Genomic DNA, 18,611 nt, shown 5'->3' with positions numbered 1-18,611 from the left:
TTTTCAACCTTTCCAAGTTCTCTCATGTCATCACGCTCCTCCGCAACACTCCACTGGCTTCCAGTCGAAGCTTGCATCCTCTACAAGACCATGGTGCTTACAGAACAGCAGAGTCTCTGCCCATCTTCCAAATACATCTGAAACCCTATCTCTTCAAACAGTATCTTAAATAATTCTCCTCCTCACCTTGACCCCCCCCCCCCCCCAAAATACAAATAAAACACTGAACCAGCACTTGCACTTGACCCCCCACCGCCGTCTACGCCTGTGATATGTGGTTGTCCCACCTAGCTATCTTAAGATGAATTCACTAACTGTAAGTCGCTCTGGATAAGAGCGTCTTAAGTAATAAAATGTAAATGTCAAATGTACGTAGTTAACCCTTCCCCGAACCCTTATTCTAAACTTAACCCAATTCACCTAACCTACTACGTAAATTATCCTAACCTTTGTCATTAGTTCACCTAACCACCAACATAGTCAAGCAACCTGGTCTCATCCAAGATGTATAACTTACATCATCCAATTCGTATGTTATTGTACGACCCCTATCCATAATGTAACCTAACCTAACATATCATAATAAATGGAGTGTCCGAATTACATACAGAAAAATACGAATTGCCCTAAGACCATGTGGATTTGACTTCATCTGGTCATTATTTGCTCTACCAAAAGAAGTGGGCTGGAATCAGAGGTTGCAGGGTGTTCATTTAGTAACCACGCTGTAGCTTTTTTGCATTCCAGAGGCATGTATGTCCCTGTGCTGTCGCCTGGGCTGACGCCTAGTCCATGCCAAGCTACACGTATTCCATTCAGTTCACCAATCACAGCTAACCCTCAAAAGCATTACAACCAATAAGCATAAAGAAAAACCAGGCCTTCTCGTACTGTAGGTCAAGGCAGGTATGTAGCTATTTCCTAGGCAGTTGTGTTATGCAAACATAGCTCAGGGTGATGTGTTTTACCATGATGGAAGTGCACACTATGAGCACCTTAACATTACATGCCGACTACACCAGCCACGCACCAGCCTCCGCCATCATGCACATGTTGATTTTGTCTATACCCACTAGACGTGATAATGACACGAAGGTTTAAATACCAAAATCAACTGTGAGTCAATGATATTAATTTTGGGGCAGGTTGAAACACACATGAAACATTCATGGACATTTAGCTAGCTAGCTGTTGCTAGCTAGTTTGTCCTGGGAGATGAGCATTGGGTTGTTATTTTACCTGCCATGCACATGGTCCTCTTTTTAGCTGGTTCTTTGTAGAATTTTGAACCGGAGTCATCCAAAATCATGTGTTTGTCTACTCTAACGATTAATCCACAGATAAAAATGGAAACCTAGCCAGTTTTTAGTAACATCTTTAATACATCTCTCCTCATTTGTTTTTCCAGTATCCACATGGGTTTGTGTCTTCCTGATATCCAATATTGAGGGGACTTGTGGAGCGTCTCAAATAGAAGTTATATTTTAGTGCTGGATTAAGCGGTTGTGCGAGGGGTGTAAGTGAAATGATTGAATAACATGTATGTGTACATTTATTTTGCAAGGTTCGCACATTCAACGTGGCCGGTGTGGTTTCCTTGAGACTTTCTTGATAAAACTGTTTCATTGTTTTCTTTCCAGAAAACAGAAAATAAAATTGGACAGTGGAGCAACTGCTTGTTAAATCTGGCCCATCATTTCTTACTTGGAGAAGTGCCTCTAGTGCCTCCGTGTCTCTGGAGAGTGCTCATGGCCTCTACTGCAGCTTGGACCTGGCAGTGTTTCCTCCCACAGCTGGCTGCCTGCCCTGTGGTCTGGTCATTCACTGACCTCCTTCCTTACTAAGGAACACTATAGTAGATTAGCCCTGAGGATTAGTGCAGTGTATTCCAAATGGTGGCTGAAGACTAGCTGTAAAAAATGATTAAAGTTGCACACCCTATATTACTTGTTTATTTGTTCACTTAAACATTTCGGCCAAACAAAAACCACTGATATAAACATTTAACAAACTAATCATCTCTATGTACAAGGACTACTTTGAACAATTTACACAGACCATTTCACAAAACCACATTTACTGGAAGAACTGTGCAGATGCAAAGTTTGGTAACAGAATTAATGTAAAATCTCCCTCTGTTTTTTATTGGGAACACATTTTCCCAAAACACTGTTAGCCTGTTGGGGCAAGTGGGCAGTATTTGCACGGCCAGATAAAAAACGTACCCTATTTAAACTGGTTACTACTCTTGCCCAGAAACGAGAATATGCATATAATTAGTACATTTGGATAGAAAACGCTCTAAAGTTTCTAAAACTGTTTGAATGGTGTCTGTGAGTATAACATAACTCATATGACAGGCCAAAACCTGAGAAGATTCCATACAGGAAGTGCCCTGTCTGACAATTTGTAGTCCTTCTGTTGCATCTCTATCGAAAATACAGCATCTGTGCTGTAACGTGACACTTTCTAAGGCTCCCATTGGCTCTCTAAAGCCGCCATTAAGTGGAATGGGGTGTCTGCTGTCTCTGGGCGAAGAACAGCAGGAGAGTTTGTGAGTGGTCAGCCTGGGAACAGTGACACTGGAGATGCGCGGTCACGAAAATTCTCCATTTTTTTCTTTCAGCCTTTGAATGAATACAACGTTGCCCGGTTGGAATATTATCGCTATTTTACGAGAAAAATAGCATAAAAACTGATTTTCAACAGCGTTTGACATGCTTCGAAGTACGGTAATGGAATGTTTTGAAATGTTTTGTCACAAAATGCGCTCGCGCGTCACCCTTCGGATAGTGACCTGAACGCACGAATAAAACGGAGCTATTTGAATATAACTATGGATTATTTGGAACCAAAACAGCATTTGTTGTTGAAGTAGAAGTCCTGGGAGTGCATTCTGATGAAGAACAGCAAAGGTAATCCAATTTTTCTAATAGTAATTCTGAGTTTAGGTTGTCCCAAACTTGGTGGGTGTCAAAATAGCTAGCCGTGATGGCCGGGCTATGTACTCAGAATATTGCAAAATGTGCTTTCGCCGAAAAGCTATTTTAAAGTCTGACACCGCGATTGCATAAAGGAGTTCTGTATCTATAATTCTTAAAATAATTGTTATGTATTTTGTGAACGTTTATCATGAGTAATTTAGTAAATTCACCGGAAGTTTGCGGTGGGTATGCTAGTTCTGAACATCACATGCTAATGTCAAAAGCTGTTTTTTTTATATAAATATGAACTTGATTGAACAAAACATGCATGTATTGTATAACATAATGTCCTAGGAGCGTCATCTGATGAAGATCAAAGGTTAGTGCTGATTTAGCTGTGGTTTTGGTTTTTGTGACATATATGCTTGCTTTGAAAATGGCTGTGTGATTATTTTTGGCAGGGTACTCTCCTGACATAATCTAATGTTTTGCTTTTGTTGTAAAGTCTTTTTGAAATTGGACAATGTGGTTAGATTAACGAGAGTCTTGTCTTTAAAATGGTGTAAAATAGTCACATGTTTGAGAAATTGAAGTTATAGCATTTTTGAGGTATTTGTATTTCGCGCCACGCGATTCCACTGGCTGTTGACTAGGCGTCCCACCTCGCCCAGGGAGGTTAAATATCTGCTCCGAATTAACCTCTATGGGCTAGGTGGGACGTTAGCGTCCCACTCTATTCAACAGCCAGTGGAATCGCGTGGCGCGAAATACAAATACCTCAAAAATGCTATAACTTCAATTTCTCAAACATATGACTATTTTACACCACTAGCATGGTGTTTGGGGATGAAATAAGCTAGCTAGCAAGCAAGCTAGCTACAACAATTCCATTAATAGAATACTGCATGTTCTGCAGAAATGAATGGTCAAATATCAAATTGGATTAGTGTTATTGTTTATTTCAAAGTATGTCTAATTTTTCTGTACTGCCTATTGGCTGATGTAATTTGCAGGATATCATGGTAGCCAATGTTTGCGATAGCCATTATCTGGAATTACTGCTGTTAGTAGTAGCACTCATGTTAGCATGTGGCTAGCTACAGTTGAAGTCGAAAGTTTAAATACACATTAGCAAATACATTTAAACTCAGTTTTTCACAATTCCTGACATTTAATCCTAGTAAAGATTCCCTGTCTTAGGTCACTTAGGATCACCACTTTATTTTAAGAATGTGAAATGTCAGAATAATTGTAGAGAAAATTATTTATTTCAGCTTTTATTTCTTTCATCACATTCCCAGTGGGTCAGAAGTGTACATACACTCAATTAGTATTTGGTAGCATTGCCTTTAATAAATTGTTTAACTTGGGTCAAACGTTTCGGGTAGCCTTCCACAAGCTTCCCACAATAAGTTGGGTGAATTGTGGCCCATTCCTCCTGACAGAGCTGATGTAACTGAGTCAGGTTTGTAGGCCTCCTTGCTCGCAAACACTTTTTTCAGTTCTGCCTACAGATTTACTATAGGATTGAGGTCAGGGCTTTGTGATGGCCACTCCAATACCTTAACTTTGTTGTCCTTTAGCCATTTTGCCACAACTTTGGAAGTATGCTTGGGGTCATTGTCCATTTGGAAGACCCATTTGCGACCAAGCTTTAACTTCCTGACTGATGTCTTGAGATGTTGCTTCAATATATCCACATAATTTAGCTTCCTCATGATGCCATTTATTTTGTGAAGTGCACCAGTCCCTCTTGCAGCAAAGCAACCCCACAACATGATGCTGCCACCCCCCCGTGCTTCACGGTTGGGATGGTGTTCTTCGGCTTGCAAGCCTCTGCATTTTTCCTCCAAACATAACGATAGTCATTATGGCCAAATAGTTATATTTTTGTTTCATCAGACCAGAGGGCATTTCTCCAAAAAGTACGATCTTTGTCCCCATGTGCAGCTGCAAACCGTAGTCTGGCTTTTTTATGGCGGTTTTGGAGCAGTGGCTTCTTCCTTGCTGCGCGGCCTTTCAGGTTATGTCTATATAGGACTCGTTTTACTGTGGATATAGATACTTTTGTACCTGTTTCCTCCAGCATCTTCACAAGATCCTTTGCTGTTGTTCTGGGATTGATTTGCACTTTTCGCACCAAAGTACGATGATCTCTAGGAGACAGAACGCGTCTCCTTCCTGAGCGGTATGACGGCTGCGCGGTCCCATGGTGTTTATACTTGCGTACTATTGTTTGGACAGATGAACGTGGTACCTTCAGGCATTTGGAAATTGCTCCCAAGGATGAACCAGACTTGTGGAGGTCTACAATTTTTTTTCTGAGGTCTTGGCTGATTTCTTTTGATTTTCCCATGATGTCAAGCAAAGAGGCACTGAGTTTGAAGGTAGACCTTGAAATACATCTACAGGTACACCTCCAATTGACTCAAATTATGTCAATTAGCCTATCAGAAGCTTCTAAAGCCATGACATAATTTTCTGGATTTTTCCAAGCTGTTTAAAGGTACAGTCAACTTATTGTATGTCAACTTCTGACCCACTGGAATTGTGATACAGTGAATTATAAGTGAAATAATCTGTCTGTAAACAATTGTTGGAAAAATGACTTGTGTCATGCACAAAGTAGATGTCCTAACCGACTTGCCAAAACTATAGTTTGTTAACTTCCCTGGGCTAGGTGGGACGCCAGTCTCTGGGCCAGTCTCTCTGTCCCCAGGCAGTCCACTGACAAACTCTGCTGCTGTTATCTGCCCAGAGACAGGAGACGCGTATATCCGCTTTCTGAAGGCTTTAGAGAGCCAATGGAAGCCTTAGAAAGTGTCACGTTACAGCACAGATGCTGTATTTTCGATAGAGATGCAACAGAAGGACAACAAATTGTCAGACAGGGCACTTCCTGTATGGAATCTTCTCAGGTTTTGGCCTGCCATATGAGTTCTGTTATACTCACAGACACCATTCAAACAGTTTTAGAAACTTTAGAGCGTTTTCCATCCAAATCTACTAATTATATGCATATTCTCGTTTCTGGGCAAGAGTAGTAACCAGTTTATATCGGGTACGTTTTTTATCCGGCCGTGCAAATACTGCCCCCTAGCCCCAACAGGTTTTAACAAGACATTTGTGGAGTGGTTGAAAAACGAGTTTTAATGACTCCAACCTAAGTGTATGTAAACTTCCGACTTCAACTGTATATCTAACATTGGCCAACAGAGTTTAGTCAGTTTTGTTATAGACAATGAATGTCTACTCTGATGGAAAAGGTTTATCTTGATTTTGTGTAACAGTACAAGAAATGCTGATGTGCGAAACTGCTATTAAGTGATGTGTTTCAAGGCTGCTAGTGGTTATCTAGTAGGGGTAAGCCAGCAGGGGTATAAAAGGGGCGATGCTAAAAGCCTGTGTACAATATTTTTGGCCTTATACAGAATAAAGAAATCACAGGATATGGTCAGATGATAATTTGGCTTTATTCAGAGTGCCAAAATATTTGTTCTAAAACAAATCGGTATGATGTGGGTCTTTACTCGTATGTGGACAGTGGCTTCACTCCCACTCATGTAGTGCATCTCTTAACATTACTTTTCCAAATGCTTTTCTGACATGACTTCGGTCAGATTCGGATAAAATATGAATTTCCCCCAAAATAAAAACATAAAGTGATATGTCTGGGACTTTTAGTTGGAAGGATGAAACAAATCATAACGCAACCTAATTCTGCAATCTTTCCTTTAAGATTCAAAGATGTCTGCAGAAAGAATGTCAGCTATGACATGACACCTTGAGGTTGAAAAAATATTTTTTGAAGTGAAGTGGATTCACACCTGGTAACAGAACTACGGTAACAGAATTTCATCATGGGTCCCTGGTCTGTACTTTACAGAAATGCATAATTATGGATATGAATGTAATTCTCCTCATGGTGATGTATCCTGAATAGGTATAATTATGCAATATCATCCTTTGCATATAATAGGGTGTTCACCCATAAAAGTATTAATTCATTCAAGGTTTATACAAATATGTCCATTCAATACACAATTCAGTCAGAAAAGCAATAGTCCAAACCCCATGTCTCTACCTTACATGGTTAAAAACTTACAAACGATTTACTCTTGAGACTTTAGCATATTTAGAGTGAATGGCATGTCATCACAGCCATGATCAAAGTGGTCACTTAAGTGATAATACCCTCGAAGCCGGTGTTTGGAGGATATATTGGACCGGGTGTTGTTAGGCCTGCAAACTGTGCCAATATATCCTCCAAACACCGGCTTCAAGGGCATTATCACTTTTATACAACGGGTTACCAACATATTCAAATAATGGTTGACATATTTTCAATAAAAATGTTATTTTGATTAATTTATTCATACTATTTCATCCTTCCACACGATATAGTCCCGACACAAATCTACGGTTGCTACCCAAGCCGGCTGGTCGTTCGTTCTATTGGTTCGGTTGCCAGAGACGCGACCCAGTCGTTAAGTCTTTTTGTTCTGTATCTATGTACGCGACCCAGTCGTTCGTTCTAAATGTTCCATTGCCATACTGGCTGGAAACGTTCATATCCCTTGCTTGCTAGCTAGCCAACAATGGCTAACTTACAGTCACGTCAAACAGTGCAGCCAGAATAACAACTGTAGCTGCCTTTGCATTTGTTTAAGCTGTTTTTTTTGGATACATCCATAACAATAAGCTAATGAGGCTAATAAAGTGCAGTAAACTAGCTGCACTTTGTTTCGTTTGTCAAGTACATTAAGGTTATAATATTGTAGAGAAAAATCTAATGATTAATTCTATGCAATTTATGACAGAGCAAATAAAACTACATTATGAAATGCATTTCACAGCAGCCTCTTGAATTAACCCGTTTTTCTCTTCATGTACAGCTGTGTGTGAACACCCTACAGCGGTGTGTGAACGCCCTAGCTGTGCGTGAACGTTCTCTACATGTACAGCTGTGTGTAAACGCCCTACATAACAGAAATACATGACCAAATGTATGTGGACACCTGCTCATTGATTATCTCATTCCAAAATCATGGGCATTAATATGGAGTTGGTACCCCCTTTGCTGCTATAACAGCCTCCACTCTTCTGGGAAGGCTTTCCACTGGATGTTGTAACATTGCTGCTAGGACTTGCTTCCATTCAGCCACAAGAGCATTAGTAAGGTCGGGAACTGATGTTGGGTGATTAGGCCTGGCTCGCTGACAGCGTACCAATTCATCCCAAAAGTGTTCGATGGGGTTGAGGATCTGTGCAGGCCAGTACTTCCACACCGATCTCAACAAACCATTTCTGTATGGACCTCGCTTTGTGCAGGAAAGGGACATCCTCAAACTGTTGCCACAAAGTTAGAAGCATAGAATCGTCTAGAATGTCATTGTATGCTGTAGCGTTAAGATTTCCCTTCACTGGAACTAAGGGGCAGAGTCAGAGCAATAAAAAACAGCACCAGACCATTATTCCTCCTCCACCAAACTTTACAGTTGGCACTATGCAATCGGGCAGGTCACGTTCTCCTGACATCCTCCAAAACCAGATTCCTCCGTCAGACTGCCAGATGGTGAAGCGTGATTCCTCACTCCAGAGAATGCGTTTCCACAGCTCCAGAATCCAATGATGGCAAGCTTTACACCACTCAAGCTTACGCTTGGCATTGCACATTGGTGATCTTAGGTTAGTATGCGGCTGCTCGTCCATGAAAACTTATTTCATGAAGCTCCAGATGAACAGTTATTGTGCTGACGTTGCTTCCAGAGGCAGTTTGGAACTCGGTAGTGAGTGTTGCAACCGAGGACAGACTATTTTTACACGTTTCAGCACTCGGCGGTCCCGTTCTGTGAGCTTGTGTGGCCTATCACTTCGCGGCTGATCCATTGCTGCTCCTAGATGTTTCCACTTCACAATAACAGCACTTACAGTTGACCAGGGCAGCTCTAGCAGGGCAGAAATTCGATTAACTGACTTGTTGGAAAGGTGGCATCCATTGACGGTGCCACATTGAAAGTCACGGAGCTCTTCAGTAAGGCCATTCTAATGCCAATGTTTTACTATGGCGATTGCATGGCTTTGTGCTCGATTTTATACACCTGTCAACAACGGGTGTGGCTGGAATAGCCAAATCCACTAGTTTGAAGCGGTGTCCACATACTTTTCTGTATATATAGTGTATATGGTTATTATTCTACACACAGGTTATTATTCTATGCACACACACTGGTCTCTACCTACACACTCACATATACTTACACTGACACACACACTACATACATAAATACATACATAAATAAGCTGCTGCTACAGCTCAGTCTATTATCTGTTCTGTTGCCTAGTCACTTTACCCCTACCTATATGTACATACTGTAGCTATCTCAATGACCTCGTACCCCTGCACATCGACTTGGTAATGGTTTTTATTCCCTGTATATAGCCATGTTATTTTTACTTGTTATTGTTTTTCACTGTGTACTTATTCCTCCTGTAACTATTTCTATTTCATCTTTAACTCTACATTGTTGGAAAAGGACACGTAAGTAAGCACCGGACCAAACATCTACAACTACTTTTCAACGTCCATGGACGTCTGGTGCTCAGTGGGTGCGGATACTGGTTACAGTAAATGGAAAGAGAGGGGGCTCACATGGGTAGGTGCCAGTAAGCCGGGACAGGTAACATTAACTGGAGAGAGAGAAAAGAGAGAGGAGGGAGGGAGGGGTTGTCCAGACGGTTTTCACACTCTCGCTTTGACCACCAGATGACAGAAAGAGAAAGAAAACATTTATGAGCTGAACATAACTGTATGCCAGTGGAAGGGAGGACAGTAGCAGGAGACACTATCAGCTGAACATAACAGTATGCCAGTGGAAGGGAGGACAGTAGCAGGAGACACTATGAACTGAACATAACAGTATGCCAGTGGAAGGGAGAACAGTAGCAGGAGACACTATCAGCTGAACATAACAGTATGTCAGTGGAAGGGAGAACAGTAGCAGGAGACACTATCAACTGAACATAACAGTATGCCAGTGGAAGGGAGGACAGTAGCAGGAGACACTATCAGCTGAACATAACAGTATGCCAGTGGAAGGGAGGACAGTAGCAGGAGACACTATGAACTGAACATAACAGTATGCCAGTGGAAGGGAGGACAGTAGCAGGAGACACTATGAACTGAACATAACAGTATGCCAGTGGAAGGGAGGACAGTAGCAGGAGACACTATGAACTGAACATAACAGTATGCCAGTGGAAGGGAGAACAGTAGCAGGAGACACTATCAGCTGAACATAACAGTATGCCAGTGGAAGGGAGGACAGTAGCAGGAGACACTATCAGCTGAACATAACAGTATGCCAGTGGAAGGGAGGACAGTAGCAGGAGACACTATCAGCTGAACATAACAGTATGCCAGTGGAAGGGAGAACAGTAGCAGGAGACACTATCAACTGAACATAACAGTATGCCAGTGGAAGGGAGGACAGTAGCAGGAGACACTATGAACTGAACATAACAGTATGCCAGTGGAAGGGAGAACAGTAGCAGGAGACACTATCAGCTGAACATAACAGTATGTCAGTGGAAGGGAGGACAGTAGCAGGAGACACTATCAGCTGAACATAACAGTATGCCAGTGGAAGGGAGAACAGTAGCAGGTGACCCAACTGTGGTTTGTGACTACTATGAATTCCCAATGTAGCCAATTAATTGCAGAAATTCCGTTACTTATAATTATGTTGAGGAATTACGAGTTTTAATCACTTAATAACACATATAAACAAAAACGGCTATCAGTAAAAACACTAATTGGTAGGTCTACCTGAACTTGCATTATCCTCCCTCCTCATGAGGGAGAGAAATTAGAAAATATCTTAAAAATATGTGGGTTTTGGTAACGGAATTACAAGGCACAAGCGAATGTTTCTTAAACTTACAGAAGGTAAATAATTTATTCAAATTATTCAAGTGTTCATATTAGTTGGCAGGGGTCTTTACTTCAACATTTTTGTGTTTTGATATATTTCTAATACCTTTTAAGACTTTTTCCTGGTAGATGTTTTCTATGACCCCTTTTCCATCTGTTTGACCAGAAATCCAAGCCATTACTTAAGCCTAATTTTTACGAAGGAAAATGGATCTATGCCTTCATTTCCCAGAAATATATACTCTTAGCTTTCATTAGACACACAATTTAATATGCTTCTATGAACTTCACATATTGGTTCTCATGGGTCCTTTACATGGAAATTAGTAAAAACGTCTATGGGTGAAATGAAAGTAGGTAAGGGTTAAGGTTGTTAAAACAGAAAAAAGTTGACAGTTATGCATAAAAAATTTAACGGTTAAGTTTAAGTAATGGTTAAGGTATGGGATAAGGTTAAAACAGGAAGAAAAAACATTATGATTACCTGGCACCGGGATTGAACCTGCGATCCTCAAAGCCGAAGCACATGGTTTAAGCCCATCCTCTATCCCCATCCACAACACTGTAGCAAGCCGCGAGCCTACTAGATGGTAATACGCGCTCACATTGCCCCTAGTGGACAGCATTGACGGTATCTCCTAATGTCCTGGGGACCTGGAGAAACGTTGAATACTGAAGTCTATCTGGTGTGATCTCACTGGGGTCACAGCCCAGGAAACATTTAGGAGCAACTGGATAACAAATGCAGGGAGGTCTTTGCACTAGAGGTCGACTGATTAATCGGAATGGCCGATTAATTAGGGACGATTTCAAGTTTTCATAACAATCGGTAATGGGTATTTTTGGACACCGATTTGCCGATTATTTAAAGATATATATTTTTTTATACACTTTATTTAACTAGGCAAGTCAGTTAAGAACACGTTCTTATTTTCAATGACGGCCTAGGAACGGTGGGTGACTGCCTTGTTCAGGGGCAGTATGACAGCTTTTTACCTTGTCAGCTCGGGGATTCGTTTTTGCAACCTTCCGGTTACTAGACAAACGCTCTAACCACCTGCCTTACATTGCACTCCACGAGAAGCCTGCATGGCAGGCTGACTACCTGTTACGCGAGGGCAGCAAGAAGCCAAGGTAAGTTGCTAGCTAGCATTAAACTTATCTTATAAAAAACAATCAATCAATCTTAACATAATCACTAGTTAACTACACATGGTTGATGATATTACTAGTTTATCTAGCGTGTCCTGCATTGCATATAATCGATGCGGTGCCTGCTCATTTCTCATTGAATCACAGCCTACTTCGACAAACGGGTGATGATTTAACAAGCGCATTTGCGAAAAAAGCACTGTCGTTGCACCAATGTGTCTAACCATAAACATCAATGCCTTTCTTTAAAATCAATACACAAGTATATATTTTTAAACCTGCATATTTAACTAACTAGGGAAATTGTGTCATTTATCTTGCGTTCCGTGCAAGCAGTCAGGGTATATGCAGCAGTTTGGGCCGCCTGGCTCATTGCGAACTGTGTGGAGTCCATTTATTCCTAACAATGACCGTAATTAATTATGACATAACATTGAAGGCTGTACAATGTAACAGCAATATTTAGACTTAGGGATGCCACCCGTTAGATAAAATACGGAACAGTTCCGTATTTCACTGAAAGAATAAACGTTTTGTTTTCGAAATGATAGTTTCCGGATTCGACCATTTTAATGACCAAAGGCTCGTATTTCTGTGTGTTATTATGTTATAATTAAGTCTATGATTTGATAGAGCAGTCTGACTGAGCGATGGTAGGCACCAGCAGGCTCGTAAGCATTCATTCAAACAGCACTTTCGTGCGTTTGCCAGCAGCTCTTCACAATGCTTCAAGCATTGCGCTGTTTATGACTTCAAGCCTATCAACTCCCGAGATTAGGCTGGTGTAACCGATGTGAAATGGCTAGCTAGTTAGCAGGGTGCGCGCTAATAGCGTTTCAAACGTCACTCGCTCTGAGACTTGGAGTAGTTGTTCCCCTTGCTCTGCATGGGTAACGCTGCTTCGAGGGTGGCTGTTGTCGATGTGTTCCTGGTTCGAGCCCAGGTAGGAGCGAGGAGAGGGACAGAAGCTATACTGTTACACTGGCAATACTAAAGTGCCTATAAGAACATCCAATAGTCAAAGATATATGAAATACAAATCAAATCGTATAGCGAGAAATAGTCCTATAATTCCTAGAATAACTACAACCTAAAACTTCTTACCTGGGAATATTGAAGACTCATGTTAAAAGGAACCACCAGCTTTCATATGTTCTCATGTTCTGAGCAAGGAACTTAAATGTTAGCTTTTTTACATGGCACATATTGCACTTTTACTTTCTTCGCCAACACTTTGTTTTGCATTATTTAAACCAAATTCAACATGTTTCATTATTTATTTGAGGCTAAATTGATTTTATTCACGTATTATATTAAGTTAAAATAAGTGTTCATTCAGTATTGTTGTAATTGTCATTATAACAAATAAATTGAAAAAAATATATATATATATTTTTTTTTTGATCGGCCGATTAATCGGTATCGGCTTTTTTCTGGGGGGGGCCTCTCCAATAATCGGTATCGGCGGTGGGGAAAAAAATCATAATCGGTCGACCTCTACTTTGCACACTCCCTGTCTTTTTGCTCTAACCCAAACGCATTCATCATCACAACAGCTGTATATACTCAATGACATGTATTTACAAGGTTTGGCTTACTGAGCGACTACAAACCAAACATGACTGACAGACACTGAGACAAGACCTTGCAGCAGAGGCATTCCTGATGTGACGAGAGTAAACACCGAGAGACATCCATCACAGGCCATTTACTGACAAGTCTGATCAAATACAGAGGGAAGTTCCTCCTCTTCCATATCCTCTTGGTAATTCCACTACAGTAAATAAATCAGGGACAATGCGAAAGTCTCCCCTTTGTCGCTCTCTGCTGTCCAGCTGTTTTCTGGTCAGCAGACAGAGAGAAAAACTCAACTGTCATGGTGATAAAAATGTAAGTTTTCCTTTCCTTTGTAGATAAAAGTAGGTTTCTTATAAGAAACATACAAGAATTCTAAAAATACTGCCGCCTTGTGTGTTTGTGTGTGACACTAATCCGGGTTTTACTTCAGCCTCTTTGTAAGTAGTAGCCATAGAAGCCACATTCCCAAACTTACTCTCTGTGGTCAAACAAAGAGAAACATAACACTGTAGATTCATGGAGAGAGAGAGCTGAGAGTAGAAGACAAATGTGGGAGAAGAAGGGTGGGACGGGAGAGAAGGAGGAGAGAAAGAGCATGCAAGAGAGCCAGAGTCTCCCAGTAGACCGAGAAGAGGCGGCAGATGCAGACGTTTGGGGGCTATGAAGCTAACGTCCTTCTGCAAACAGTCAGGAAATCTTTGAAGGCCGGACCAACAGACAAAGTACTGTCAGTCTGAGGGGCTGCTCAACTGTGACCAGCCAGACCACATCCTCTTCTGCATATTTTACTACTTCTCTGATGTCTCTCTCCTGTATATTTTAAAGAAGTTAGTCTGACCTTGGGGAGGCAACCGCTTCTATAATAGGTGAATTGGAAATAGGGCAAGAAACTACACATTCGAAATGTCCTATCTAAGATAAATCAATGTGGCTAAATCATAACGACGGTACATATCTCCTTATTTCAGTTATCTATACCTGCTTCTCAATGTGGTTAATTTGTGAAGCCTTATATTGATCACTGAATCACAGAGAAAAGTATAAGGATGCATTGGAGGATTACACTGTCCCAACTACTCAGACAGCGCACATACACCTCGCCGATGTCGGCCTGATAGCGGTATATTGTTAGTAGATTGCGTTCCATTTAGAAGGTTGGCGGGAGGACGGCTGTGAGTGTAGGAGGTCGAAATGCATGCGCGCTGCACCGTCACATGGCCGCTCAGCATCACAGAGTTGGCCGTAGATCTTGTAGACATCGAAATTGGGACCCAGATAGCACACATACAGTACCAGTCAAATGTTTGGACACGCCTACTCATTCCATGGTTTTTCTTTATTTTTACTGTTTTCTACATTGTAGAATAATAGTGAAGACATCAAAACTATGAAATAACACATATGGAATCATGTAGTAACCCAAAAAAATGTCAACAAATCAAAGTATATTTTATATTTGAGATTCTTCAAAGTAGCCACCCTTTGCCTTGATGACAGCTTTGCACACTCTTGGCATTGTCTCAACCAGCTTCATGAAGTAGTCACCTGGAATGCATTTCAATTAACAGGTGTGCCTTGTTAAAAGTTAAGTTGTGGAATTTCTTTCCTTCTTAATGCGTTTGAACCAATCAGTTGAGTTGTGACAAGGTAGGGTTGGTATACAGAATATAGCCCTATTTGGTAAAAGGCCAAGTCCATATTATGGCAAGAACAGCTCAAATAAGCAGACAAACGAGTCCAAATTTGAGATTTTTGGTTCCAACTGCTGTGTCTTTGTGAGACGCAGAGTAGGTGAACGGATGATCTCCACATGTATGGTTCCCACCGTGAAGCATGGAGGAGGAGGTGTGATGGTGCTTTGCTGGTGACACTGTCAGTGATTATTTAGAATTCAAGGCACACTTCACCAGCATGGCTACCACAGCATTCTGCAGTGATACACCATCTCATCTGGTTTGCACTTCGTGAGACTATCATTTATTTTTCAACAAGACAATGATCTAAAACACACCTCCAGGCTATGTAAGGGCTATTTGACCAAGAAGGAGAGTGATGGAGCGCTGCATCAGATGACCTGGCCTCCACAATCACCCAACTTCAACCCAATTGAGATGGTTTGGGATGAGTTGAACCGCAGAGTGAAGGAAAAGTATCCAAAAAGTGCTCAGAATATGTGGGAACTCCTTCAAGACAGTTGGAAAAACATTCCAGGTGACTACCTCAGCTCATTGAGAGAATGCTAAGGGTGTTCAAAGCTGTCATCAAGGCAAAGGGTGGCTACTTTGAAGTATCTAAAATATATTTAGAATTGTTTAACCATTTTTTGGTTACTACATGATTCCATATGTGTTATTTCATAGTTTTGATGTCTTCACTATTATTCTACAATGTAGAAAATTGTAAAATAAAGAAAAACCCTTGAATGAGTAGGTGTGTCCAATCTTTTGACTGGTATTGTACGTCTGCCCAAGGTAGTCACGATGTATACATGATACATCGGGAAGATGTAGTATGGAGAGCGTTAGCACATTGACAAGATGTCTTGCAGATGTTTATATGTCGGCCAGGCATCAACATTCTATTCGAATGTCTCGGGCGTTGTCTTGTCAATGTGCAAAAACGCTCTCTAAACGATATATTCCCTACGCATTTTGATACGTCGACCAAAAGAGTGCATGTTGAATTGGGGACTAGTGTCACAAAAGAACAGTTGGTTTTTTCTTTGTATTATCTTTTACCAGATCTATTGTGTTATATTCTCCTACATTCATTTCACATTTCCACAAACTTCAAAGTGTTTCATTTCAAATGGTACCAAGAATATGCATGTCCTTGCTTCAGGGTCTGAGCTACAGGCAGTCAGATTTGAGTGTCATTTCAGGCGAAATTGAAAAAAAGTGGCGGATCCTTAAGAGTTTTAACTTGGTATAGCAATAGCCTAATAAACTTGAATCTTCTCTCTTCAGTTTACCCCCAAACAAAATCACTTATAGTCTAGTATAGTCCCATGTAGCTCAGTTGGTAGAGCATGGTGCTTATGGGTTCGATTCCACGGGGATAAGTATGAAAAATACAAAAATGTATGCACTCACTAGTAAGTTGGTTCCGCTAAATGACTAAAATATAAAGCTTATTGTTTTTCATTGTTGCCAGTATAATTTAACAGCTTTGACATGCATCCTCCAAACAGCGCCTGAAGGGCAAATGCAATCTAATGCCGACGTCTTGCCAATGTGCAACTACATTTTATTTGTATTTATTTATGTCACGTTTATTTTACATCAGCCCGATGTATCATGTTGCATCGGGCCGACGTCGGCGAGACGTATGCGTCCTGTCTGGGTGACATTGAGTTAAATTCCAATCATGGTCAGTATCCTGGTTTCTTACCAAGCCTTCACAGGTGCTGATGGCGGCTGTCCCGGGCGCATTAGTAGGATCCGTCACGGTGCCGATCAGGTGGCACGCGTTCTCCCCTGTGGTACGCTGCTCAGTCCGGTTCAGACTTCCGTTTCGCCACTCCAGAACATATTTGTTCGACACCAAATAGTTGTTGACTGTTAGATTAAAAACCAAATTGCGACCTTTGTAGTTCACATTATAATACACGCGTCCCTCCAAAGGCCCCAAGTCTCGCTTGTGCCGCACGCGCTCAAAGCGGTGTGCTAGAGAGTGGGAGAGAAACTGTCCATCTCTGTCAACTTTGACTGGATGAACCATGGACACATCCGACTGGGACTGGAGAAAGCGACCTGAGGATAACATGGAAAAGTAATAACATTAGGCCAGTTGGATACAAATAACCACAACACTGAATTGATCCAATACTTACAACATCATTTCCAGATCAATCAGTTAATCATTTATCAAATTATAAATTAATTGATCAACCTTCCACTTGGCTAAAATTATGCACAAATGCATGCACTAACCTTGTAATGGCTAGCTACGATGTGTGCTGTTGCATTGCATCTATGCATGTAAGTGAAATTGCAACAATAAAATCGCAACATTGTTGCAGTAATTATAACCTAGGCTAGTTGTAACAACTGAGACACACTGACCTTGTTCTTCGTCTGGAGAGAGGAGGCTGCCAGGCAGCGAGAACTCGACATGGCTGGCAGCCAAAAACAAAACAGAATGTAGCAGAAAAAGAACCCGGCTCAGACGCGGACATCGCATATTTCATCTAACCAAAATCAAGAGATTGAAAAATATTCACTGGCATTGAAGTTTCGATTGTGCTTTAGAGGCGGTCCAGCGACCAGTTTGTTCCATCAAAGGCCAGCGTCATGATAAGGAGGAAAACATAGGCTGCATCGAAGAAGACCGGGTATAGGCTACAGAAGAACATGGTAAAAGTGGGAGAAAGCTCCAAGTTTGAGAGGGAGGGGAGGAGTATTGTGAGGATAGTGTCTAATTTCTTTCCAGGGGCGAGAGGGGAGCAGGAGCAGTGTGGTTTGCAGCTGCGACGCAGTGGGAGATAATTCAAACACAGAATAGGCCACAGGCGGCCCCGGGCCAAAACCGTCCCAATATTGATTTTTTTTCACCAATAATTTAGTAAATCTAAAAAGTATTCCTACAAATAAAAAGAGAGACTTATGTGATCATGTCTTAATGTAATCAACTTATGAAATGTTTGTTATTTTCAAATACAATCTATTTTTTGGGCTTACTTGTGGTCAATTTGCTGCAAATTTCTATAATTATGTTCAAGGCCCTCTGACCATCCGCTCAGACAAAAATCGTCCTGTGCCTGAATCTAGTTGCCTACCACTGGACTATGCCATCTTCTCCCTAGCCTAATAATGTACTAAAGGAGCCTAACATTCCTCCTTATAGTCCTAGGACCTTACATGTTCTGTTGAGAGGCGAAATGCCTCTGGAAAACAAAACAGCCAAATAGTCCATCTAAACGTGAATCGATTCACAATTGCGTTATGGTTCTAGAAACATAAAGCCCTCTACTTACATATCACATTAAAATAACTTCACAAAATGCCAAAATCTGTCTCGGTTTT

The 18,611-nt window shown here is 41.2% G+C and overlaps 1 protein-coding gene across 1 annotated transcript in view; it reads right to left on the bottom strand.

The window, feature by feature from the left end:
• LOC106585164 (A disintegrin and metalloproteinase with thrombospondin motifs 12) overlaps positions 1-17,954 on the bottom strand; it is a 49,524-nt gene extending 31,570 nt beyond the window's left edge. The window contains exons 1-2 of the mRNA XM_014171071.3: positions 17,652-17,954; positions 16,978-17,339 (exon numbers count right to left, since the gene is read on the bottom strand). Of these exons, the coding sequence (XP_014026546.3) occupies positions 16,978-17,339; positions 17,652-17,769 (480 nt within the window). The 5' untranslated portion in view covers positions 17,770-17,954. The remainder of the gene's footprint in view (positions 1-16,977; positions 17,340-17,651) is intronic.
• Between the last annotated feature and the right edge of the window lie 657 nt (positions 17,955-18,611).

This window comes from Salmo salar, chromosome 24 (assembly GCF_965601325.2).
Source record: "Salmo salar chromosome 24, fSalSal1, whole genome shotgun sequence".
NCBI lineage: Eukaryota > Metazoa > Chordata > Actinopteri > Salmoniformes > Salmonidae > Salmo > Salmo salar.
The sequence above is the reverse complement of the archived record's forward strand: the minus strand, read 5'-3'. Positions and strand labels throughout refer to the sequence as shown.